Source organism: Tinamus guttatus, unplaced genomic scaffold (genome assembly GCF_059628265.1).
Source record: "Tinamus guttatus ecotype Peru unplaced genomic scaffold, ASM5962826v1 Tinamus_guttatus_pri_ptg000222l, whole genome shotgun sequence".
In the NCBI taxonomy this organism is placed as follows: Eukaryota; Metazoa; Chordata; class Aves; order Tinamiformes; family Tinamidae; genus Tinamus; species Tinamus guttatus.
Genome location: NW_028288756.1, coordinates 3146349 through 3171641, shown reverse-complemented (window position 1 = coordinate 3171641; position 25293 = coordinate 3146349). Strand labels below are relative to the sequence as shown.

Here is a 25293-nt window from a genome sequence, read left to right as displayed (position 1 = left end):
TTCCAGATAACTGATCAACACTATTGCACTTTGTGATTGCACAAGGCTGATGATTATCTCTTTTAGTATCTATACTGTTGTAGAGTTATCTCCTGTCTTCAAAGGCCATCTAATCTATAAATTACAGTGTGTTGCCTAAAAAGATACACAGTCACACAAAAAATCTATTGTCAGATAGCTCAGTGACTGTGATATATCACAGTATGAGATCCAGATTCAGATTCTGTATTATGCTCGTGATGCATCTGCTTTTATTTACCTTAAAAAAAGTACATTTATTAATGGCTTGCACTCAAGTAGCAGTGTGTAAAGAGGGAATATGGAGTTAAATAATATTTCTCATTCTTACATCAAACTTAGCATTTTTTTCACTGAAACCACTCATATTTTCCAGTGGTTAGAATTCACCATTGTACCTTGCAGTATACATTTTAGACCAATACTTTCAACTTTCAGTGGTTTGACAGAAAAAGAAGAAACAGAATATTATGCTTCTAGCCCTTACCCATATTTGTAATAGTTTTTGAGTAGACTCAAAATGTGTTTGCAGATGGAAAGCACACAAAAGCTATCAGCTGGGTGTAGAGTTTCATGAACCAAAATGAATATCGTTTTGAAAGTATTACTTGTGAAACAGTCATAGCAGATTATAATGAGCTTTATTAAGCATAATTGAGCATATTACATGATTCTACAATATTGGGGTATGTTGATATATGGAAAATGAAATAGCAAGTAAGTAATCAGATATATATGAACTAAATATATTATACTGTACCATATGTTTTGTAAGTTCAAAAACAGTAAGAATTACTGACATATGATAGCTAATAGGAAATATATTTCAATGCTTTTCTTCAGAATTTGAAGACACCAGTAGTGCTATTTCAAAACAGAAATCTCTTAAATGCCTAGTAGAGACACCTTTCAATCAGGGAAAAAAAAAATAAAAGGAAATCTATGCTCAAGTATTAATGGATTAATGATTCTTTTCAGCACAATGTAATGTTTGAAGACCTACTTCAACAAGCAGCTTCCTCTACTGTGCTCCTCATAACAGAAACAGCATGCATTTTTTTTAAGTAAGAGCAATGTTTAAAACCAAGCGCAAAATCTGACTTTCCCCCAAAAGACCACCCTCTGTTTTTACAGCCTATTACCACTTCCAGTATTCCACAGTTCCAATTAAAGGCCACCAACAGTTTCAAATTCTCTAATAGTTTTGGTTCCATAAGGCCATGGATAAATAAGAACAGACTATCTAACTAATATTTGCTTGAAAGTTGAGCAAATAAAATCCTGCACTTCTAGTGATGATGCCCCATTTTATTCACTATAACTCTTCCAGTTATCAAGACTTTCAAATTATGCAAACTTCATAACAAACTGTTTCCATAGAAGTGGAAAAGTCCTATACTGAGCATCCTGCTAAACTTCAAGCAGTTTTCTACATGCACGTTCACAATAGGTGTGTCCACCTAAGCAACTTACAGTCCTAGAGTTCTTTTTGGTGCAAGTTTGTCTTGCTTTGTATTTGGAGGCTTGCCAGCCTGAAGAATGTTTCCTTTCTTTGTGGTGCCATGATTCAAACTGTTGAATGGGACATGTTTGCAATTTGATGCAAGGTCATCTGGTATTAGCTCCCTATAGATAGGCTGTGCGAGCCTAGAACCAGCAACTGACACAGACATTGCCAGGGCCAATGTGATTCAGATACAACCCTGGAACCAAAACACATCAAGCCATGCTCATTGCAACACACTAGTTGGTTAAGAAGATATATTATTTGATTACAACTAGATTAGTACACTGCCCAGACAGCTTTATTCTAGCAGTATCCATACTCTCACTGGCATGGTCTGCAAAATTCCCTTGTGTTCAGCCCATACAGCGCATCCTGTTAAAAAACAGGCCACTCTCCCTTTCAGTTCTGCAGAACCAAATCTTCTCTGCAAAGCTAGTATTTGAACCAAGCCACTGATGGGTAGCCTACCTTATCATCTTTTTAGTTGGTTTTGTCTTGTGATCATAGCATATATATACGTGCATATTTCCTACTTTCTTCCCTTCATACTCCAACCCAAAACTTTGCTCAACTTCCTCACAAAGCTGACATCAACTTCAACAACTTCCAACATCAACTACCAGTATATGGCAAAGACCCACTGGTTTTATTAAAAATATACTACAGAGCTCAGTGGTTCTGGCTGAGGGGACAGTCCTATTGACTCTACTGACTTAAAGAAAAACACAGCCCTTTAAGGAATTGCTTTACCTATTCTTTCCTCAAAATTTGCTGCTTCATCAGCAAAGGAAACTCTACGCACTTTAAATCTCAGTCAATTTTTATTCTTTTATATCAAGAAAACATGGACTTTCGGGAAAACTCCTTATCTTTTCATCTATGTCGTGGTGTCAAATTCTGTGTCAATTAAACACTCAGGAAGCTCCTTCAGGTAACTCTTCGGTGGTATATTGTTCCGGTTGTCCACAGCGCCAGTATCCACACAGTTGTTCGTCTTGGAAATGTGCTGTGTACAGCCATTCCCAAAAGCCCAAGTCCTTTCCTCAGATGTCTGTGAGGTTGGCATATTCTGCTTTTCATATCATCAGAAGTAGAGGATGGATTTAGAAGCATGCAGTTATGAATACTACCAGGATAATCCTTTCCAGTAAAAGTTCCAAGATTATGTATGGATTTACATATAAACAACTACATTCTAAATGAAAAATAGTTACAACATGAAAAATATTTCATTTTATTATATATTGCTTAATGTATGATAAATTGTCTTTTGGGATGCTAAAAAGCTGCAGTTTAAGTAACAACTCCAGTCTGTCGTAGTGCTCTGGAAGTATTCTGAAAAATTCATTAAAATTGATCCTTTATGCTACATAAATGCTCAGTTACTTCAATGAGAAATTTTTTGAAAAAGTCATCATCTCAGCAAAGTAGGAAAAGTATCTACAAGAATGAAGCAATTGGTAATGGAAAAACAAAAAGGAAAGAAAATAAGCTTCAATATAGATGAAGAATGTATTTATGAATTACTATAAACTAAGAAATTGTTGGTACACTATACCAGCAAAGAATCCTTTAAGTGACAACTACCATTTTTCTTTTAAATATAAAAATAATATTCTATTAAAATTTTTTCTCTGAATATATTCAGGACAAATTCAATTTTTCAGAACACGACTGAAAAATGAGTCATGCCTTGTAACTGCACCACTTTTTTTGAAAAATTGACAACTGGTCCTTGAAATTAGATACTAACAAAAAGAGAAAAAAAATATGAAATGGCCCTCAGCATACAAAGAATACTGGAGTATATATAGATCTTCTGTGCAGTTAAAACAGAAAGGAAGAATTAACCATAATTTTAAAACCAAATCTAAATATTATGGCATATCTGAGTTCTAAGCTTCATTTGGAACTTCCCTGTGTTGTATCACTGGAGTTCTGAAAAGTAGCTTTTCCCAGAATTACTGTATCCTGGTATATTTTTTTAAATATAGCTCAATAAATCGTGTAATAGGTCTGGTTTCATATACTGCTCTTTAGGCTTTCAGATTTTATTACACACTGCCATTATTTAATAATGCACAGATTCTGTATATAGAAGATAGTGATAACGTTATTCTGTAGCTTGATTTCTATACTTTGAATACTGCACATTGCACAAAGGAAAGGCCAACTCTGCTTCTTTCTTATAATAATAATAATATTGCCCTGAAATAATCCATGAATGCCCAGAAGCCATCAATAAATATTTGGCTGTTGAGGCTATGCTACCATTTCAGCACATGGTTGATTTAAACAAGAAACTTTCCAGCTGTTACTGCATTAAGTATCAATCACATTTATTCACTGAGCCTACTGCTATACATTGCCATAATGTTATTTCAGTAGGATCTTGTAAAATTCATCTAAACAGAGAAAAAATGAATATACGAATTGTATTCTGAATTGTAGACATTGTTTCCAATAATGTCATATCCAATAGTTTCGGCTTCTCTGACAGATAGAAAAATGCAAGATAAGGAACTTCAAACACATACATAAGCTCTGCAAGCCAGCAGACTCAAATTCAGAAATCCAAATGTATCTAGAATGCTGATTTTGATTTTCTGCTGATCATTTCGCTGATGTATTTCTGTCATCTGACTATTATTTTCAATTTTTAAAAATCACTCTGAGTCCTTATTTTCAACTTCATCTTGAAAAATATTCTTTTCTAGTCACTGGCCATGAATAATTTATTTCTATTTTATGCTTCTTCTGAACACACTTTATTTACAAGCAATATCTCCACACATATAGCAGGGAAACTGACTGAAAGGTTACATTTTATTTCACTTATCCAAACATTCAAGTTTGGAGAAAACCATATAAAAAGAACCATCCAGAAACTCTAGTCAGATCTATGGATGTTGTTTGTGCTAATATATACTCCCAACCAGTTTACTTTAAATTCCTGCTTTGTCTAGCAACTTAGTCTATTTTCTTCTGCCTTTCTGTCACACTTTTAAAAAAAAATATTTTCCCTGTCTTCTCTCTTTTTTTTTTTTCTGAATTCAATTGTTCCTCTCTTACATCCACTTACTCTTCCTTTCTTGCTGCTCAGCAGGCCACAGACAGGCTTTGGACAGACTTGGCCATGAAAGATCTCAGGAGTGGCTTGAGCTTCCCTTGGCCTCATTTTGTTTTCCTCTGGCAAAGAGGCAAAGTGTGGACACCTGCTCTAGACATGAATTCTGCTCCCCTAGTCTTTCCCGGGGAAATCAGATGTTGAACATATCACATAGGCATCAATTTTACTACAATTTTATTTATTAATGATATTTTTTCTCCTTAATAATTTGAGAACTTGGTCTATTAGATTGCTAAAATATAAATTATAGTAACATTAAATTCTTAGTTCCACATATGAAGTCTTTCCCTTTTTGGCAGAAAAAGATTATAAGTGTGAAACTCTCTCTATGCAAACACAAAGCTATCACACTGTTAATTTTACAAGTTTTCTACACTTTACCCAGACTTGATGATAGGAATTGACTACAGGGCAATTTTAGATACTCAGGTTAATTTTAAGGTTTCTTGCTCCAATAAGCAACTCTTTTTTTTGCTTTAACCAGAGCTAAAAAAGTGAAAATGCAGTCTTAGCTGCTCTTTTTTTCTCAGTTCTGCATTTATACTTACCATTTTACTTACCTTTACTTACTCTTCAGTTGCAAATATTTCTTATTTTCTGTCAACCTAAGTAAATACTGTTTATCAACATTTTCTCTCTTTTTCTAACACAGATTAATTTGCCTAACAATGATTAATTAGCCTATTAAACTTTTATCTCTTTCCCTTCCATTTTCTGTAAAGAGTCTTTTCTTCAGCCATCATGACACCAAGAAAATTATTAATATAACTCACATTTTAAGGGATGTTTGGAGAACATAAATATTCGAATATAGTGAAATAAAAGCAGTTATCACCAGGATGTTCTCTAAAATACTATCTTTAAAACTTACTGTTCCTATTTTGAAAGAGAATAAAGAATTGAATTTTAAGCATCATGCAAACCGGTTTATTTCCTCAGATTTTGGGGAACAATATACTCCCAAATACAATGGCATAATGTTTCATTTCAATGAGACATCTTATCTTGTAGGCAGCCAGCTTTCTTCAGCCATTAGTCTGACCTGGACTGAGAATTTCTTATACGAGAAGAGGCTGAGAGAGCTGGGATTTGTCTGCCTGGATGAGAGAAGACTCAGGGGGATCTTGTCAATGTGTACAAGTATCTCACTAAAGGGTGTAGGATGCAAATTGACATACAGGACTTTTCATTTAAACACTTAAACCTTTATTTCTCTCTTTCTCTCTCTTTTTGTTTTGTTTTGTTTTCCTCTCAACTTTGAGAGTAATTCAAGACTGAAACAGGTTGTCCGGAGAGATTTTGGAGTCCCTGTCCTTGGAGATTCCTAAAATAGGACTGGACACACCCATGAGCAACCTGCCATAGCTGACCCTGTTTCCAGAAGGGAAGCTGGACTAGACAATTTCCAGAGGAAGTTTCCTACCAAAATGAACTTCTCTGACTGAAAATGAACTCTTCACTGACTGAAGATTATTTTAAGAATACATCCAGAGAGTAAGTGTTGAGAGTATTTTAGAGTCATTTGAGCATTTCTGATGACTTATCTTGTATTTTACTTCTTAATCACCTGTTTTCTATCATGTGGTTGTTAATTCCCAGTTCATTCCCAGTTCCTTTTCACTTTATTGAAATTCTAGGAGAGTTAGCAACACTCCTACATGCCAAAAATACCCAGAGGGAAACAGTTGAAAAAGATTTTGTAATAAATTTCAAAATCCTTTATTTTGTTACAAAAGGGAGATTGCTGGTAGAAATAAAATGCTAAAGAAAACAAATTTGTTAAATGTCTGCATTCTATTTCGTTCAAGTATGAGTGAATTACTTAGCTATCAAACTTCATTCTAGGTTCTAACACTAACAAATAAATGAAATGTAACCTATTCCTATATAGTATAACTATTGCCTGGAAATCTGTTTCCTATGCGTGAGAATAAAATGGAGAAATGGGAGCTCTGTAATAAGACAAGTAAATTTGAAAATAATAGAGAAATTATGAGCCTTAATCTTTACCTACCTTGCCTACATACTGGTAATCAGATCCCGTATATTCCTCGAGAAGGAAAAACTGGTTCCACATCCAGCCTCGCTTCTGGCGGTGAAGTGCTTTTCCATCGCTCCCCGAAGTGCGTCCCAGAAAGCTTTTGGGTCTGAGATCAGGAGTCCTTCTGAAGAGCATTTCTGTACAGCAGGGATGCGGCAGCCACATCCAGAGCAGAGAAAGTAGCAGGACTTGCCTAACTGTCATAGCTCCCCACTGCTGAGGCTCCCCGAGCCAGGCAGTGATGGAGTAAACAGTTCTGTTTCTCTTCACTTGCTTTCTTATGTCTCTAGTTGCTGATGCAGCCAAGCAGTTTCCAGCAATTCATCTCTGATCTGTACATAGTAACCAAACCCTGAAAGCAAACAGAAAAGAGACAGTCTAAGTTGAAATGCCTCCCCTCCTAGTGTGCACCACAGCTGCAAAATCTTATGACACAGAAAGCGGTTTGATTATGAATATAAAGGTTATCCTGAAAACTTGAGATAATGAGATCGTTCCAAATGTTAGATAGCTGTTTTCAAAATACTTCAGTGCTTTCAAAATACTTTCAAAAGAAAGGGTAAAAATGCACTGAGATGACCAGCTATTTTCCTATTAAATTCATTTGATTTAGGAGATTCTGAGAGTGTTCTTTATATACACTAATACTGCTAAAATTTAGACATTAAATACTCCAGACTTTACTTCAGATGTTTTCCACCTGATTTGATTTACAAGAGATCTAATGTTTTAGTAATCTTACTATCAAGAGGCCTGAAAGGCCAACACTAAGCAGTTTTAGAAATGAGGAAATGGTAAAGCCCCAGTTTTAGCATCTCTAGGGCGTTTTAAATGGCAAAAGATAAAATCATATGCATCAGAAGAAATACAACATGACAAGAAGCAAATTTTTAAATAGAAAACTTCGTGAGATGGTGTTCTTGCAATATGGATTGATACAAAATCAGCTTTAAATTGAAGAAAGCATTTATTAAATGTGTTCTGTATTGCAAGTATCCTAAATAGTTTTAGTTTTGCAGAATACTTAAGTGCATCTCAACATGGGGAGCATTATAGCATAGGAAGAAAAAAAAACAACCCCAAACTCAACTTTGTTTTTGCCCTGTCTTTCTTTGTGTTTTATTTTCTCCCTTCTAATAAAACAGTTGAAAGTTTGTATCTATCTCAGCAAGACAGATTCAGCCAGTTTCTCCTTATATTTGTACTTGGCATCAAGCACACACGAAATGTTTCCATTCCATCTTTTGCTTTGATTTGAAACATTTGTTGGAATCTTTTCAAAGGTTTAAAAGCAAATCTTTGGAGAATTTCTTTTGATTTGAGTATCCAAACCAGGGGGCAAAAGTGACAATAAAAGCTTCCAAACACTCAAATCACCAATCAAAAAAATCTAAAACATTCAATTAAAAATAAATTAACAATAAATATAAATCACCAAAAATTATAATAAGGCTACTACAAATATCATTACATAATGAATATACAGCAGACTATAAAGAACTCAGATTAAGTATACTCAGATATGCTAAACCCATAACGGTGTGAATATAAAAACCACATCTTCTTGAAAGAGATCTTTCACTCGCAAATCTAGTGGATTGTATGCATAGAGACAAGGAAGCTTGTGCTATACATGGTACATATGTAGCATCTATAAGCAAAAGATAGTACAGAAGTTTTCTTACTTGATTGATCTTTAAAGAAAAACCTTAGTTGTATATTTGGTGTGGGTTTCCTCATCTTTACTGGTTTCCATTAGCACAGTAAGCTTGAATAATCAAAGCAGAGCTATGTAAAACTTTCACAGAATCCTTGTTTGGGCTTTGATATTGGCTTGCTTCTCAAGACATTTCCAACAAAAGTCTTCCATATCTTCTTTGGATATTATCTATCACAATCAACCATTATGTTGTTTTGAATCAAAGATACAGAGTCCCCCAATTGTGATTTACTCTCAGATACTTTAAAATACTTGTTCTTAAAGATAATAAGAATTTCAAAGCTAGTTTCCATAAAAATTATACAGTTATTGGTTTATTTAGAAAGGAGATATAACATTTTCTTTTTTTTTTGGTTTCCTTTTACTTATATTTTTTCTCCCTTTCCTGTTGTCATTGGTGTATGTATATTCCACTATTCACACATTATTATTTGATGTACAAGCACTGTTAAATTCCTCTTGGGAAATAGTGTTTCAGTATTAGGGGTTGTTATTGAATTTCCTTCTTGTTAAATTAGGTCAGCAGAATGAAAGCTCAAATGAAATTTGTTAAAGTTACGAAAGTAGCTAATGTACATGAACTTGGCAAGCAAGCCAGCTTGCTTAATGGATGCTCACACCAGCAAGGTCTTTTCCTCCTCTTAGAGACCTCTACCGGAGTTCAGCTTCCTATCCTAGATGTAATGTGTTTGATAGTTGTCTACACTGAATCAATAACATTTGTCTTTAAAAATCAGCTATCAATCAACCTTCATTATAGTAAAAGGATCAGATACTAAAGGGTCATTAAAGAGAAAACATTAGAAAAAATAATGTCTGAAGGAACACGAAGGAAAATTTTCAGTATATAAGTACAGAAAACAGAGAGAAGTACCAGCTCTATAATACATAACTTGGTTTTGTGATATCCTGCAGGGCTAGAACAAGGAGAGAGGAATAAAGGAAGACAAAATCATCATCTGTTTTTTAATTCCCTAGAAAACTAAAACCTACATTCTGGTGATTTTTTTTTCTTTTTAATCTTAGAAAAGGGTCTGTTAAAATCAGCAGAAAAGTAACAGTTTTGTTTGGCTTTAGATTAGTATTTTTAAACAATACTTAACAGTACTGTACTTAAATAGTACAGTAATTTTAAATAAGATTAGACAGTTTTAAATAAAACTATGTCACTGGTCTTTCAGATCTCTTGCTGCTTCCTTCTCTACAGGATCACATCTCCACTTTTTCCCAAAATAGAATAGAAACAAAGAAAAACCCTTCAATCTTTCTGTTAGCATATGTCATAAAACATATGCTAAGATTCCATAGTTGTGTATAATACCCTTCTAAATAAAATTAAATCCATTACAGAGGAACATTTTGTCCAACTGTTGTTCTCACACAAGTTTTTGTTGGCCTTTTTTTTTTCTTTAATGAGTTATCTTTGAATGATATTCAGTATGAAACAGGGATCAGAATTACCAGTTAGAATAATCTTCACTAAAGCTTTTAATCATTTTACCATTAACTCAGCTAACAATTTAAAAATAAGCATGCAGTTTCCACAGGTTAATTACTTCTCTCTCAGAATTTAGAAGAGAGAATATTAATGCAACCCTGTTTCTTATGTCATATTCTTATGACTCCAAATGTAATCTTCTCAAAATGTTTAAAAAAATACTATATTTTGCTTCCTGCAGCCACAAAAATTACTAATACTTGGTATCAAAATCAACATCAGTGACTGCACTGATCCTAAAACATACTTCAGAGCATCTGAAACCCATGAGATGCAACAGATGCATGACAGCCCATTAATACTTTTAGTTGATATGCTGTAAGCTATCATCTTATCAGACTCCCATTTACTGTTTTGCTCGTAGCCATTCTTTATCCTTTATCTTTTTTTAGAGAACTATTTCCTAAACTATTTTGTCTTTTTTCTGCCTATTGATGTTCAATTGCTGTTTAAAATCAGCAGAATTTAATTGAAATTAAAAACTGTAATAGCAATAGAAAGGTTATATATATGTATTTTAATGTAGAAGTTTTCTAAAATTGATGTCCTTCCTGTGACAACCAACAATGCCAGCAAAAGAGCTTACATGGAATAGCTGCTAACCTGGATTTTCATTCAAGACAAGTTGTTGAAATAAGTTTGCTTGGTCAAATATGAACTGAATTTTAAATGTGAAACATTTCAATTAAAGTTATTTGTGCACTATCATATCATCTCCATTCCTTTTTTAATTGAGTGCCATTTACTAGTCACATCCATGAATGCTTTTGTTTATTTTGCTACTGTATTTCGTAAGTCCAAGAAGAAGATGTTTTCTGAACAGAAAAGGCTTTATGACAAATTATATTAAATTATATTGGAATTTCATAGTGAGAACACTCCTCCTTCTACTACAGAAAGTAATGGAGTACATTCAGTTTTTGTTCTGTTCATGAGCTGCAGCAGTGTGATGCCTCTCACATCAATAGCACTATCTCCACAAAGCCACAGTGAGAAATATTTGTTATTTTCTGCTCCATTTCCCCAATCCCTTGAGCCTCTCCCCAGCCTCCGGTGTTGAATTGGCACCACAGGCTGCAGACTGCTTTCACACTGGTCTGACATATATCTGCTATCACTTCAGTTTCTTCCTTTCAGTGGAAACGTGGTCAGCTCCTCAGCTCTTTCCATTTCAGATATGACTCTCAAGCAGTCATGAATGAATTCCAAACTGTGGCTTGATTTTGAATTAATCTGATCTGTTTAATAAGCTAGGAAGGTAGCTAAGTGCGAAAATGCTTCATTTCTCCATCAGTTTCAGAAGAGCCTCAAGCTCCTAGATAATGTAGTTTTAACTTTTTACCATATTTTTACTAAAATGGAGAAGAAAATTTTAATGCTCTAGAGCACAATATGATAAAGCACATATTTGAAACAGACACCTGTGCAAGAGAAACACAACAAAATATTTCTCTCTTATAGTGGAATTTATCCCTTGAGAGGGAAAAAAAAGCAAACACTTTTTATAAAGATTTATTTGAGGGCGCTTGAAGCAAACAAATGAGTTCTTTCAAATGATCAATTCTTAGTGGGCTCTAATCTTATCATTCTTGCATTACAGATTTACGTTCCTGGTTTTATCTATTGCATCCCAATGAAGTTGCCTACAGCCATTCGCAATGTAATTGCCCAGTTCAGACTAAGAAGATAATTGATAAATTATCAATAAACTGCTCATTTTTTAGCCTCCAGCACAACACTTATACAGTGTGGTGATCTCACTTACAGTTATTAAATTATGAGTCTGTAAAGTAGTCAACTATACCTTTGAACTCTAGAGTGCAATCCTCTTTATGAAGTTCTGAAACCTATGATCCACTTAGAAATTTGTTACTGAATATTCAAGTTTTGATACTAAACTAAGCAAACCTAACTTATGTTTCATAAGAAGGATGTGGGGAATTATGGAAATATATGTGTGTATATATATATATAAATAAAATAACACTAAGCAGACATCAGGATGGAGGAGGAAGAAAGATAAATGCCCTGCTTCTCCAAGCATAGAAGAGTAAGAAACTCCTACAGAGAACATCGTACTCCCCCCTGAAAAGTTCTTTGGATGCTGACAGCTCATGCTAACCCTTTCCTTCTCCTTCCTGATGAAGGCTAAAATTGTCTGTTTTAGGTTAGACGCAGTAGGGCATTGACAGGGTGAGCAGAGCATGAAAGAAAAGGAAGTAGATAGCAGTAAGCTTTCTTGCATAAAGATTTTGACTCTTAATGATTTTTTTTCTTAATTAATTGGCTAACTTGTACACCTAACAATATTTCTTAGTTCTCTATGTATGCTACCTTCATTTTTCCCAACAAGACATTAACTGTAAAACATTATAACAGCAATTCATCATTTACACATTGACGTCCAAATTTATCTTTGTTCATAAATGTCTGGGAGAGAAGATATGCACTCAATAATGAGAAAGTGGTAGCAGCTTTGTGAAATGGTGATTTGTGAACATGAAAAGTGAATTAAATCTCCTTCACTTCTGTTCCCTATCTGATCCCTGTAACATTTCATTCCTTGCTGCATCCATTGGGGTACAACTTTGTCCAGTGCCTCATTCTTTTACAACAAGTAGGTTGAGTGAAATTCCACAGATGTTTCTACCAGTTCAATATTTTTCTGTATAATTTGGATGAGGAATTATTTATTATATCTATAAACAGCAAAAAGACAGAAAGTGAATTCAAAATGTTCCTAAAATGATAGTTTTCTGGAATATATAGGATTTAATTTAATAAAGTCTGTATTTAGCTAATAAAATGCACACAATAGTAAGAAATGGTCCAACAAGTTCTGGAGAAAATAATTGAGGAATGAAGGTATCTCAGATGAAAAAATGAGAGTATTTCAGTATTCTCAACACTGTATTGTTTTATCACTCACGTTTTAAAATGCAAAACATAGCTCAACTATATGTGAAGGTGAAGAGTGAACGTGATACCTTTCTTAAGGAACAATATGTGTACAAGATGCATGAACAAGAGTCTCCTTCTTAAGAAACAGGATATAATCCTTACTCTCCTCTCAGCTTCATATCAAATGCTGCATGCAGGTTTGAACATCACAGTATGAAGATGTAAATAATCAGATATTCAGATTAGTAACAAAATATTTAGTGGAAAAAAAATGCCCTTTCTGAAGGAAGACCAATAATCATATTTCTCTAGTTCAGAGGTGGAAAACAAAAAGATGGAAAAGGCAGCAATGCTGTTGCAAAAATAAATTACTCCCAATGGCCTCCAAAAACAAGCAGTTGTTTTCAGTCACAGCATGGAAGGTTTTAGGTTAAGCACTAGGACAAAAAAATCAGACCTATTTGTAGGGATAGTTTGCAGCTGAAACAATATGTTATTAAAGATTCTGAAGAACAGGTTGAGTAGACTACTTTCAGAAATGGATAGCTTACAGTTGGTGCATCCATACTGCTGGTCCAGAGGATTTCTTCAGGTTTTATCACCTCCATTCTGCAAAATCCACTTCCATATTTTTTCATGTAGCTGTTTCTCTTTATTGTTGAGGTCTCTCCACCTCTTACACACACTGCCTCCACATTCTCCTCCTTATATTTTTCATTCAGATCTACTCGACTCCATTCTTCTCCATTTATCTGATTTCATCTCAAAAGCCAGCCGTGGATTTACTGCTGAGCTCTGGAAGCAACTTAAAATCTTTTGTTTGCCAGTCTGGCAAGCTCTCCTGTATCAAATGATGCAGTTACTTTGTTCCCTTCCAATTAAGTGAGGCACACGCCAGTCCTCTTTACCTCCCTGCATAAGACTTTGGGATCTCATTTATTTCATCAACTGTCAGCAAAATTCTATCAGTTTAAGAGTGAACATAGTTCTTTGGTGCTCTTCTCTGAATTCATGCCATGCACTTACTAAATTATTTTCTCCGTTGTATATATCTCATGGTTATGTTTCCTTGGATAATACGGATAAGGGCAGCAGCATTTTAAAATATCCATGTTCACTGAGTACTGAACCAATGCCCTCTGTAAGAGAACAGTCCCCTATTTTATCTATGAGTATTTTCTTTTTCTCATTTTTTGTTTCCCTAAAGAATACCTATCAATTCTGTTCTGATCTTTAGCACCTATATTGGAAGAATGGGAGAAGAGGGTTATGGTGGAAAGGAGGATAGTGATATATATTGATGAAAAGTAGCAAACAGTGAGTTCTGAAAGGCTGTTTTCCACTCTGAAGAAGAAAGAAGTAAGAGGAAAAGAGTGAATTATCACAGAAAGTAAACCGATATGGGTCATTATAACATTGTAGACACAAGAGCTACATTACTCTTCAATACAAACTGTGTATTGAAGAGTATTTGTACAGATTTTTTAACACTCCATTTACTTTTCCTTATTCAGTTCATTCGATCTTTGACAGACCATGATCTTTCCAGAAATGAAAAGATCAGAAAATTCTGTCTGGATGTTGCCAAGGGCCAAAACAGAGAGACAGTTGAATAGCTAAACCTGGGGACTTAATATTCTTTTTCTGTATCCTGGAGGGGTTTCCTGAACAGGGTGAATTCTAATGAATAATGTTGAAGTGTTACAAGAAAAGACATTATTTTCCTTGAGGGCAAGTGAAATTCTAAATCTCCTCATCTGCGCTATCCAATACTTTCACCTGCCAGTGAACTATCAGCCTCATAGGAGAAAGAGAATAACCACAGAAGCGTGCCAAATATCTAAAAACTCACCATAATCCCATCAGGAGTTTGTATCTTCAGTTCAAGCTAAAACCTTACAGCTTCAGAGAGCAGAGGCAACTCACTAAAGCATAAAAAATTGGGGCATTGAGAGACTGTGGGTGCTTAGGAAACTGTGTAATTTAATAAAGTGTTCATTGATGTCTACATAGCGGCTCCTCAAACTTGTGTTAGTGCCTGTGCCTGCAGCATGGAGAGTCACATTCCTACTAATTAGATGATAGCAGGAGGATTACATTCTTCTGAGCAGAAAGGAAGAAATGGAAATAGCCCTTGCCTATGGAAGCTCACAGTTGAAATCTAAGAGGAATGGCAATGCTTTGAGAAAGTCTGTTCAGTCATATCATTGCGTCTCTCGAATTTGCTAGAATAAAAGCATTAGCAATAAAGCTCTCTCTACATTGTTCTCAGTTTTTATAGGAAATTAAAAGTCACTTTATGGAGTACTCCCAGTGCTTTTGGCCACGCTAATCCAAATTATTAAAGATATAAAAAGTTCTTAGGGAGTGGTAGTATCTTTTATTATACTAGCACTGTGGGATAAAACGATCATAATTTCTCCATCAATATTATAGTTCTGTGGCATTTCTATTTTTCCTACCTTTTACTGAAGAAGATGATGCTACTTTATTCATACTTCCATCATTTTCCACGTTAATGAGTGGAGTCCAAATTATGGAGCACATTTTATAACTAGCAAAAAACCTGCTAAGAATATACCACATATACATATGTTACATAAGGATATGTAGCCATTTGTGCACAGTATTATACAATCTGCGGTACAGTGCAACAAGATGAAATATTGTCCATGAGGCATCCAATTTAGGCAATATAATATTTGATATTGCCTATGCAATGTGAAGCCATCAGCTGTACCATGTATGCATGATGATACAAGCTAATTAGGCAATCACCTCCTACATTTTCCCAAAGGCTCCTTGCCTTAAATCAGTGTGCAGCAGGCTGCAAACTGACATCTCTTTGAAATTAGCTTTACACTAGCATTAACTACAAAGGAACTGTAGTTCACATAAGGAAAATGCACCATTCTTAGTGTAGCGAGGTGAGAAAGAGGATCTGTGTTGGGACTAGTTTGGGAAACAGATATCTAATCTTTAAAACAGACTGTCACTATTTCAATAAGGCAATAGAAATGGGCATGGTATATTGCTAGTAGGGAGAAAATTTTCTCTTAAAAATGTTTTTATCTGCTTAAAAAATAAAAGATAAAGATTAAAGATTTAAAAAATCTGCTTAAAAATTCACTTAGACTCTGAGTCCACACACAATAGACATCCTTTATACTTACATTCACATACAGACACTTCTGTATGAGAACCGATGAGGAAATACAGAGTAGATTAACAGTTGAGCCCTGGACACCAAACTGGTATGAAAACTGCTCTAAATGTCCTCTCCAATCTCCATATAGCTCTATTCTTCATACCGTCTCTGTTATCATTTTCATCTTCAAAGGTAATAGATGTGTGTTAGACCAACACAATATATTTACCGGACCAGCAAGCTTAGCTGGAGAAATCATAGAATCATAGAATCCTTAAGGTTGGAAGATACCTCTAGAGAACATCTAGTCCAACCTGCCTACACACACAGGATCACCTAGAGCACAGGATTGTCTTCCAGCAGGTTTTGAAGATCTCCAGAGATGGAGACTCCACAACCTCTCGGCAACCTGTTCCAGTGTTCTGTCACCCTCACCATCAAGAAATTTTCCTCAGGTTCCTGCGGAACTTTTGGTGCTTCATTTTGTGGCCGTTTCCTCTTGTTCTATCACTGGCCACCATAGAAAAGAAGCAGACCCCATCCTCCTCACTCCTGCCCTTAAGGTATTTATATACACTGATCAGATCCCCTCTCAGCCTTCTCTTCAGGCTGAGAGGCCCAGCTCTCGCTGCCTTTCCTCACAGGGCAGATGTTCCAGGCCCCTAATCATCCTCATAGCCCTGCACTGGACCCTTTCCAGCAGTTCCATGGCCCTCTTGTACTGGGAAGCCCAGAACTGGACACAGTACTCCAGATGTGGCCTCCTCAGTGAGGGGCACTGAGTAGAGGGGCAGGATCCCCTCCCTCAACCTGCTGGAGATGCTCTTCTTAATGCAACACAGGATCCCATTGGCCTTCTTACCCACAAGGGCATGAAGTATTCATAAATATCTGCTGCGAAAACCTGATTATGTTTAAGAACATGCTTGTGTACCACAGCTTTTTTTGGCAAACCTTTCATGGATGCTGGGTATATAGAGACAGACATGTTGGTCTGCAGCTTTTCTGTAAATTGTGGTTTAAAGGGATGCTGACTTAGGAGAAAGATATTAATATAAAAGTAAATAATATAAAAGATAATAAAAAGATAACACAAAAATTTCAGAGACAGCCCATTTCTCCAGTTAAGATATCATCTACGCGGGGCACAACTTGGCAAAACAAATATTTTAAAATCCATTTTCCAGGAAAAGAATGACGCCCTGAAGAATACTTATAATTTCCACTTTAGTAATCTAACAAGGAATTCTTCCCAACATGAATTCTCAACATTTCTCCTATGCAGAAATGACTCTGAGGCAGTGCTGTATGTTGTCCTAGTAATTACGTAGGTAGAAATAAGCACCCACTATGCACTGGAAGGGACTCACACAGGTAGTTGGTGAAGTACCACACCCAGCTGCTACAGGAGAAACATGTTACCTAAACAATCATTTCATCTCTGATCTTTCACTCTTGATTTTCGAGGGAAAAACAATAAAACACCTTTCAAAGATGCACTTGAAATTAAACTTCAAAACTCATCAGGAACCTAAAAACAAAAGAGTGAAAACCAATACTATTTCTTTTCTTTAGGAGTGAAACACTCATTTTGTCTTCTCAGCCTCATTCTATACCCATTTATTTATTTGGTAACAATTTTTTATCTAATTAAACCCTGAGAAGTTACCCTCAACTTAAACTTAGCTTTTTAAGTGCACAGTTTCTATTTCAAATCTGAAAAAGATCACCTATGCCTGAAAGTGTCAGATTTTTCAAAATATAGGATAATAAAATGTATTTAATTTAACAAGCTATGCATTATCAATAGGTCCTCGGATCACTATAGTTACAACAACACTAGCAGTCTTTATGGAATTCGTTCTTCCACTATGTAAGATGTAAAGAAGGAATATTATTCCACAGAACACAATAATAATAACAAAGTCTCCATAAATAAGAAACTCAGGCAAAGACAGACTAAAAAACACACCTGCAACCACAGAGTAAGTATATGACAAGCAAGAAAAAAACTCCAGCTTCCAAAGTATCCAGGCCATAATACAGAATAGTCTTTCATTTATCGCCTGCTGAGAGATTTCTACTAGACTGATATAATCCTGTTTCAATTCTGTTTGATGAGTTTACAAGTTGCAACAAACCATTAGTCTAGTGCAATCTTTCAGCCGTTCAGTGACGTGTACATGTGTGTGGCAATTGCAGAAAGGGGCCTCAGCTAGCAAGGAGGAGAGTAGGTCTGATTCATGGTGCAATTTAAAAGGAATGATTGTCCTATATTTGTATGGGTGCATGTTTATATATTTTGCCTTGGGAAGAAAAGATTCTTTAGTGCAAATGAAGGCGGCTGACACACTGATTGAACTTATGAAAGCCTGGCTCCAGCTACAGCATAATTATAGTTGAGCCTGTTGTTAAAAGTGCTGCAAAAGGAACAAAGCAAGAGACAGTCTGGGAAAGTGCCCAGAGCTTGGTTTTCATCTCAGATGGAGCTGTGGTGGTCTGTGCAGACTGCCTGAAGGAGAAAAGAGGACAGACCTTTAAGAAAACTCTACTGGATCTGATATTTTGCATACTTGATTTTACTGGCTTGTCCAAACAAATGTTAACAGTAGTTGTGAAATTAAGCTGTTTTGTTTCCCACTAAGTGCTGTATGTAAAATACACATCATAAAATCCAATCTTAAAAATTGTCAATGCTAGAGTGCAGGAATTTGTTTAATAGGTTGTTTTCTTCTCAGCATATTTTCTCTGCTATGTGCAACTTCATTAACTCCAAAATCATTCAGAAATTCAGTACAGATGGCAGCTAATCAGGCAGAGATGTTAAGCAAGGCCATTCCCCTCCAGAAGACTGTTCTCATCATTCAGTCTTCGGATCTCTCACGGTCTCTCTCACTGAAATTATTCAACACTGTGTAAACTTTGTAACAGTTGATGAGACAGAGAGAAAAGGAGTGAAAGAACGACAGCTGCCCAGTGCTCTTGCCTCTCAGGATGGCCTCAGAGACAGAAAAGTCAAAATCAGGATGAATACTCTATTAGAATTTTGGTAATCTACATTCTGGCAACCATTCAGTGCTCCTACCTTCTGCTTGCAGCACCAATTAGTATCTCTGGGAACCACACTAAATACTGAAAAAAATAGTGTTTTCATCAATAATTTCCAAGCTGTTAACTAATTTTGAGGCTTCTAAGACCCAATTTCTCATGCATCAATCACAAATAACTCCAGCTGGCTGCAAGTTTCAGGCTACCTGTGTTCTTCTGTTTAAGAACTTGAAAACTGAAATACTCTAAATCTGTGGACACCTGAACAAGTTGGCCATGATCCTGATAGGAAAGACTTTCCTCCTTTTCCCCCCTTCCCCTCAATGACCTCAATGGCTTTAGTATAGCTCTGAAGCAATTAACCAGCAGACTGATTTAAACTGCTTAACAGTAGCATTATGACTAACAGAGTACACCTTTTATTTGGTACCTTATAGATATTTTTTTCTCCTCCTGCCTTCCTTTTCTTTGGTCTTAAAATGATGGAGTATCATCTGCACAATAAATTTGACTCTATTTTGTACCAGTCTATGCAAAATAATGAGTCTTTAATAGAGTCTGCAGTTAAATCAAGAAATTTTGTATGTATTTCTATAGGAGAGAAAAATAACTGTTTATATTCTAAAATTTAGCTGTCAAGCAAATGACTAATAAGGTTCTCATAGAAGGCTGTCTTAAATAAATAAATAATTTTACCAAGAAACCAGATGACATGCTCAACAGAATCTTTGAAATCACTCAGTACAGAGGGAAGCACTAAAAAGAAATTGCAGAACTATTTAGAATATACTGTCCTTACAACTGTGGGCTAGCACATCACCAGAAAAACTGAATCTGGTACTGAACAGGCAAAAATCAATGATGCCTGATGCGAAGATACCTATATAGATACAACGTATCCAGATATATTCTGCTAAAAACAAACAAACAAACAAACAAAAATACTTCGGAAGCATCAATGTTTAGGAAACTTTGACCAGCTGTGAGCAAAACCCCTCCTGGGGAAGCAAATCCACTATTGTCCAAGGGATAAATATAATTTAACTAGTAGCTGAAGTATTACTACCTTGATATAATTACAGTACAGTATCAAACTTCTCATGTCTGGAAGCCTTGTGGTTGTATCTCTGTCATGCTGCTACAATCATTATTTGTGGCATCTACTAAGAAAACTGCATGAGCCCAGTGCTAGAGTTTGCATGGGAAGAAACAATAATGAACAATTAAAGCTCCCTGTTGTTTTTTATACTTGGCTTAGAGTAAAGCAAGCAATTTCAAGAAGCTTAGGACATGAGACAAACGTAAGAGAAGTGTCACTTGAGGTCCTGCGACAATTCATTAAGGTCCAAAAGAGCAGTGGTTCCAAGCTAGAAGTGTTTCTTAACAGGCTGTAAAGGTCACATAAATTAAATGGAAATTTTTAACATCCCATTAATTGCTTTTTTCTGATGTCTCCTTCTTTTCCCTTTAACACCAATTTCCATTCAATGCCGTTCACAATGAGTTACTTGCTGTGTCATATATTTTAAGCATATATTTTCATTTTTATTTTGACAAGTCTCCATTCTTTATTTAACATTTTCATTTCTTTTCCTGATATTTATTGTCATCTTTTTTTCAACTCTTTTTTTGAGAAAGATAGGACAGCTTAAGAGTTCAGTGTCAATAATAGCATTGTATTTATGTTACTGCAAGGGTGAATCTGATCTCAGTCTCCCAGCAACAAAGAACAGCTACTTCAGTGACTGGTATGTGTTTGCTGAAGAAGTTCACTGATGTCACTCAGAGCACAATATGATATATATTTAAGTATACATTAGTATATGTAAAGATACCTTCTAAGTGATCATAAGCACAGAACCGCAGCGGTGTAGCACATTAGCTAAACTTTAGAGACAATGTTAAACAATGAATTCCTCCTTTTCTCTTAAAAGCTATTATATTATATTAAAAGTAAAATAGATTTACCAGCTATAATAACTGCTTTATGAATGAAAATCAAGGAACTCAAAAGATTTTTTTCCTTTTTGTGTGAATGAACCTTCCCATTCACAATCTCTTGATCACATTACTCAAGACAACTCTAAGAAATACAGTTCTGTGACAGTAAATAACAGAAGACGTTATGATGTTTAAAATGCGTAAAATGTGGCCGTAAACTGAATAAGATGATGGAAGTCACGTTCATATTGCACCTTTCTGGAACCTTGTGTGATAAGATGTCAAACAGCTCTGAATGGACAAGGAAGTCAACAGGAAGTCATGTCAGGCAGCACCTGAACCACAACAGCAGAACTCCCACTGTCATTGCCATACTCAGCCCTCTCGATGGATGTAGGCTTCACGTTTGTCCTTTCTTCTGGCATGCAACTGGACAGCAGCCTCATAAAGCCTCGACACCTCAGTATTTTCCCCACTCCTGCTCCACCACCTTTTCCAATTAATTTGGAAACTTACCCCACAAAAGGTCTAATTTATGCAAACTGCTGAAGTCTGCTACAGATGCTCAGCTGTGACAAAAGATTTGAAAGTGTTGCTCACAGTAACAACATCTGTAAGAACATCTCATTCTCTTTTTGTTAGTGAAATTATTTTATTCACTGCCTTTTACAGAACTCTCTCATTAGGAAGGAAACATCACTTCTATAGACACAAATCATTCTGGAAATAAATGCATGACTGATAATGTCACCTGGACTATTTTGGTTTCCTCATTTAGGGGACAGTTTTCTCTGAGTTATTAGATAAAAACAAGATCTTTCTTAGGGGAAATGAGAGGGAAAACAAGGAGGGAAGATTGAAAAGAAACTATCTTAGAAAAGACAGTTTTAAAGCAAGGGAAACAGAAAAATATAATTTAGATACAAACAGGAACAGGGAACGTGTCTTAAAGCAAGGGGCACAAAAAGACCAGGAGACCAGGAGAGTGTGATTCAAGAATGATAACAAAGAAGATACTGCATCAATCATCTGTCAAACATCTTTGACACCTGTACACTAACACAGAAAACACAAGGACGAAACCAAGAAAATCCAGAAGGTTTTGTTTTAGAAGTTGAAAATAATGTAATAAGCAGAAAATCATATATTAAACATAACAGAGTGAAGTATCTCATAGGATTAGAAGATTATGGTAATAGTTACAGCTTGTACAGGAAAGGCAGGAAGACTGCAGGATGAATCACTTAAAAGGAACTATATGGCATTAAAAAAATTCTACTAGTGCAAAAGTGGGACAGGAAAGACAGTAAAGAACAGAACCACTAAGTCACTTTCTTTTCATTTAAAATGGTCAAATATATCATATTGTTAAATATATAAAGAAATGGCAATAGAAAAAGGGATAGCAGGAGAAGAAAGAGATAAAATGGACGAGGCCAGAACCAAAAAAAAAAAAAAAAACAGAGGCATCTAGGATAAAAAGAAGTAATTCTGTAAGAATATTAGTAAAAGGAGGAAGGTGAAAAACATTGGCCCAATAGTCACCAATAGTCAGAGCAGAAACTAAGTTATTTACAGATAAGATGGAGAAAGCTGGAGAGTGCAATGTCTTTTTTCATCAGCATTGTCTCAAAAGGTAAAAAGTCAGATCAAGAGTAGAGCCCTTGCATTAGACTGGCCAGCCTTTGCGACTTGACCAGATGTGTACCAACGTGTTTCTGTATACAAGACCTAGGAGACACTTGGGAACTCCAGAAATTGCACTGGGAAGGGAAATGACAGCAGCTCCTCCTGAGACCAGCTGGTGCTGGACAAGACATGCAGATAGGCAGAAAGGCCACCCATTTGAAATAGCCTCTCCTTTGAGGGTGGAACACTGTCTGTCTGGAGCAGTTTCAGAACAATCAGTCATTCTCTTATTCAAAAATATATTTTTCACTCCAATCTAAATTTTTTCTGTAACTCCATTATCTTCACAACTTAAGACAGAGAAACAGTAAATATTTTCTACCTTGATGTCAGTGGGGCAAATATGTCATTTAGATCACTGAACTTACAAATTCTACCATTGGATTAGCAGTATGATATGTATCCCCCCTGAAAAAAGGCTATGATGAAGTGTTTTATCACCTATAAGAGAAATGAAGTACATCTTTATTTAGTGGGAAGGGCTCAGATGGAATAAGAAGTCCAATTTTGAACGTTGTTCGTCAATGGGTGTGGGGAATTCAAAGTGCCAGTGAGGCACAAATGAACAGCCTGTAGCTGTCAGGTTATAATAGAAAAGGCTGTAGAATGTGAGAGCAAGATACAACTTTCAAATATGCAAAAGACTTTTTCAAAGAGGCAGGCAATAATGTTATCTGTATCTACTGAACATGACAAGAAGTAATGGCTTAGATGATTTGTAGCTGGGGAAAAGAATTGCCCAGCCCAGTGAATAAATTATTTGTAGCTTTAATGTTAATTACATCTACAGACAGAACTAGTACACATTTACATAGTACAGTTCCTCTCTTAAGACCGTCTTAAAGATTAACTTCCCTTTCCACATCTATTCATCTGTAATCTTGTGCTATACCCAGAAGACCAACGCTGAACTTTATTTTATTTACACTGAAAATGTAATAAGAGGCTATTATAAAATATAAACTTTCAGATGGCTTTCACTGACACAGTGTAGCTGTGAAAAAGGATGAGAACCAAATTCTTGAGGCCAATCTTAATCCTACAGGCTCTATTTGTGGAAAAAAAAATGAAAAAGGTATGCTAACCTAGATTCAACATAAAATAAATAAGTAGTACTTGTGGACTAGTTTCCCAGCCCTCGAGGCATCAAACATAATTTGAAAAGCTAAATGCCCACTCATTTTCCATCTAGTGTTAGCTCATTCTACTTTTCTTTTTGCAGAGTTGTCACTTCAGACTACTGGATTTTCAGGAGTACCTTTTAACACCACTGGAAAAGGAAACATAGCCCAAGGGCCTGAGTACACAATGCTTTAATGCATATATACCCATCACGTTTTCTAGGAAAGGGAGATGGAAGGATTCCAAGGATGCAGAAGAGATGCTGTGCAAAACAGGAGAAACAGCATGAAAGCTGTAATCACATTGCTATTAAGGATGACCCATCTCCAATATAATATTTGATTCTTTTGGATATTTCAGTCATTTCAAGTGATATTTAGCTCTAATATGATATGTCATTTATCATCAAACATGCAGCTTTGTGTTTTCAAAGGAGATTGTAGTGGTAAGGAGCAAAGGAAACAAATCAATATTTTTTAATTTAAAGAAAAATCTCTAAAAATGCAACGTTTTATTAAGTTGGTGAACTACTCATTCATCAATACCAAAGGAAGTGTTGTTCAGGAAGTTATTTCCCCTTTTTCACAGTTCTTTTAATGTAAATTTTCAGGGCTTTTGTTTAAGGATACTGATTTTATATCAGTTTATCAGTGGATAAACCCAGCAGAAAGTTTCTCTTTGTGAATTACCAAACAATCTGAAAGTTGCTTCATTCCTCTGTGGGCTTTTCCACACCTCCAACACTTTGGCAGTCTTGTCTACATAGCTTGTAATCTCTTTAGATCAGTAACTATCTCCCACAATTCACAGCGTTTTCATACAAGTACTTCCAAAACAGCAAGAAAATTGAAGTGGATAGACAGGAAAATTTACATAGGGATTTCTTAATGCCAGAAGCCTCAACACATGAGGTAGTCTTGCTTGCTTTTTTCTTCCATATAGTGTTAAATAATAAAGCTACATAGTTTTAGAGAACTTTCTGTAATAGTACACATTGGATGTATCCTGGGTTACATACTCTGGCCTTTTCAGCTTCTGATAAACTCTCAGCAAGGAATTCATGTTTTCCATTTATTTTCCCCCCTCCTCCACATGCAAATCTCATGACGCGGTACTGCAAGGCAGGTGGGAAAGTTTTGAGCGGATCTGCTAAGTCCCACCTGGGTTTCTTTACAAGGAAGGGAACCCCTTGATTCCACCTAAAACAGCCAAAATTCCCAAGGTGAATTTCCAACAAACCACTAATCTCAGCATCTGTGCGCTCCTGTATCATATTCCACATAGTCAGGAAGCCCTTTATTTATCTGTTATTTGGTCTACAGTGGCAACAACAGTGCTCCCTCTCTAGAGTGAATGATGACTGCTAGTTCAATTTAGAATAAAGAGAAAAAAGGTATCCGTTATGAAAATATAACATTCTTTACATTGTACTAAATACTCTTTGCCTGCTGCCCAGCCACCTTCAAATTGAACAGTTTTAAGAGTTTTGGGGGACATCAAAATAAGTAGTATGGATATGGTTTGTTTGCT

The 25293-nt window shown here is 35.7% G+C and overlaps 1 protein-coding gene and 1 long non-coding RNA gene across 4 annotated transcripts in view; one reads left to right on the top strand and one right to left on the bottom strand.

Moving 5' to 3' along the window:
* Positions 1 to 25293, bottom strand: part of CDH10 (cadherin 10) — an 81362-nt gene that overhangs the window by 39816 nt on the left and 16253 nt on the right. For all 3 annotated transcript variants that reach the window (XM_088525028.1, XM_010227276.2, XM_088525029.1), the window contains exon 2: positions 6670 to 7048. In XM_088525028.1, the coding sequence (XP_088381154.1) occupies positions 6670 to 6900 (231 nt within the window). In that variant the 5' untranslated portion in view covers positions 6901 to 7048. The remainder of the gene's footprint in view (positions 1 to 6669; positions 7049 to 25293) is intronic.
* LOC148594630 (uncharacterized) overlaps positions 1 to 25293 on the top strand; it is a 76301-nt gene that overhangs the window by 43443 nt on the left and 7565 nt on the right. The gene's annotated exons all lie outside the window — the stretch shown is intronic.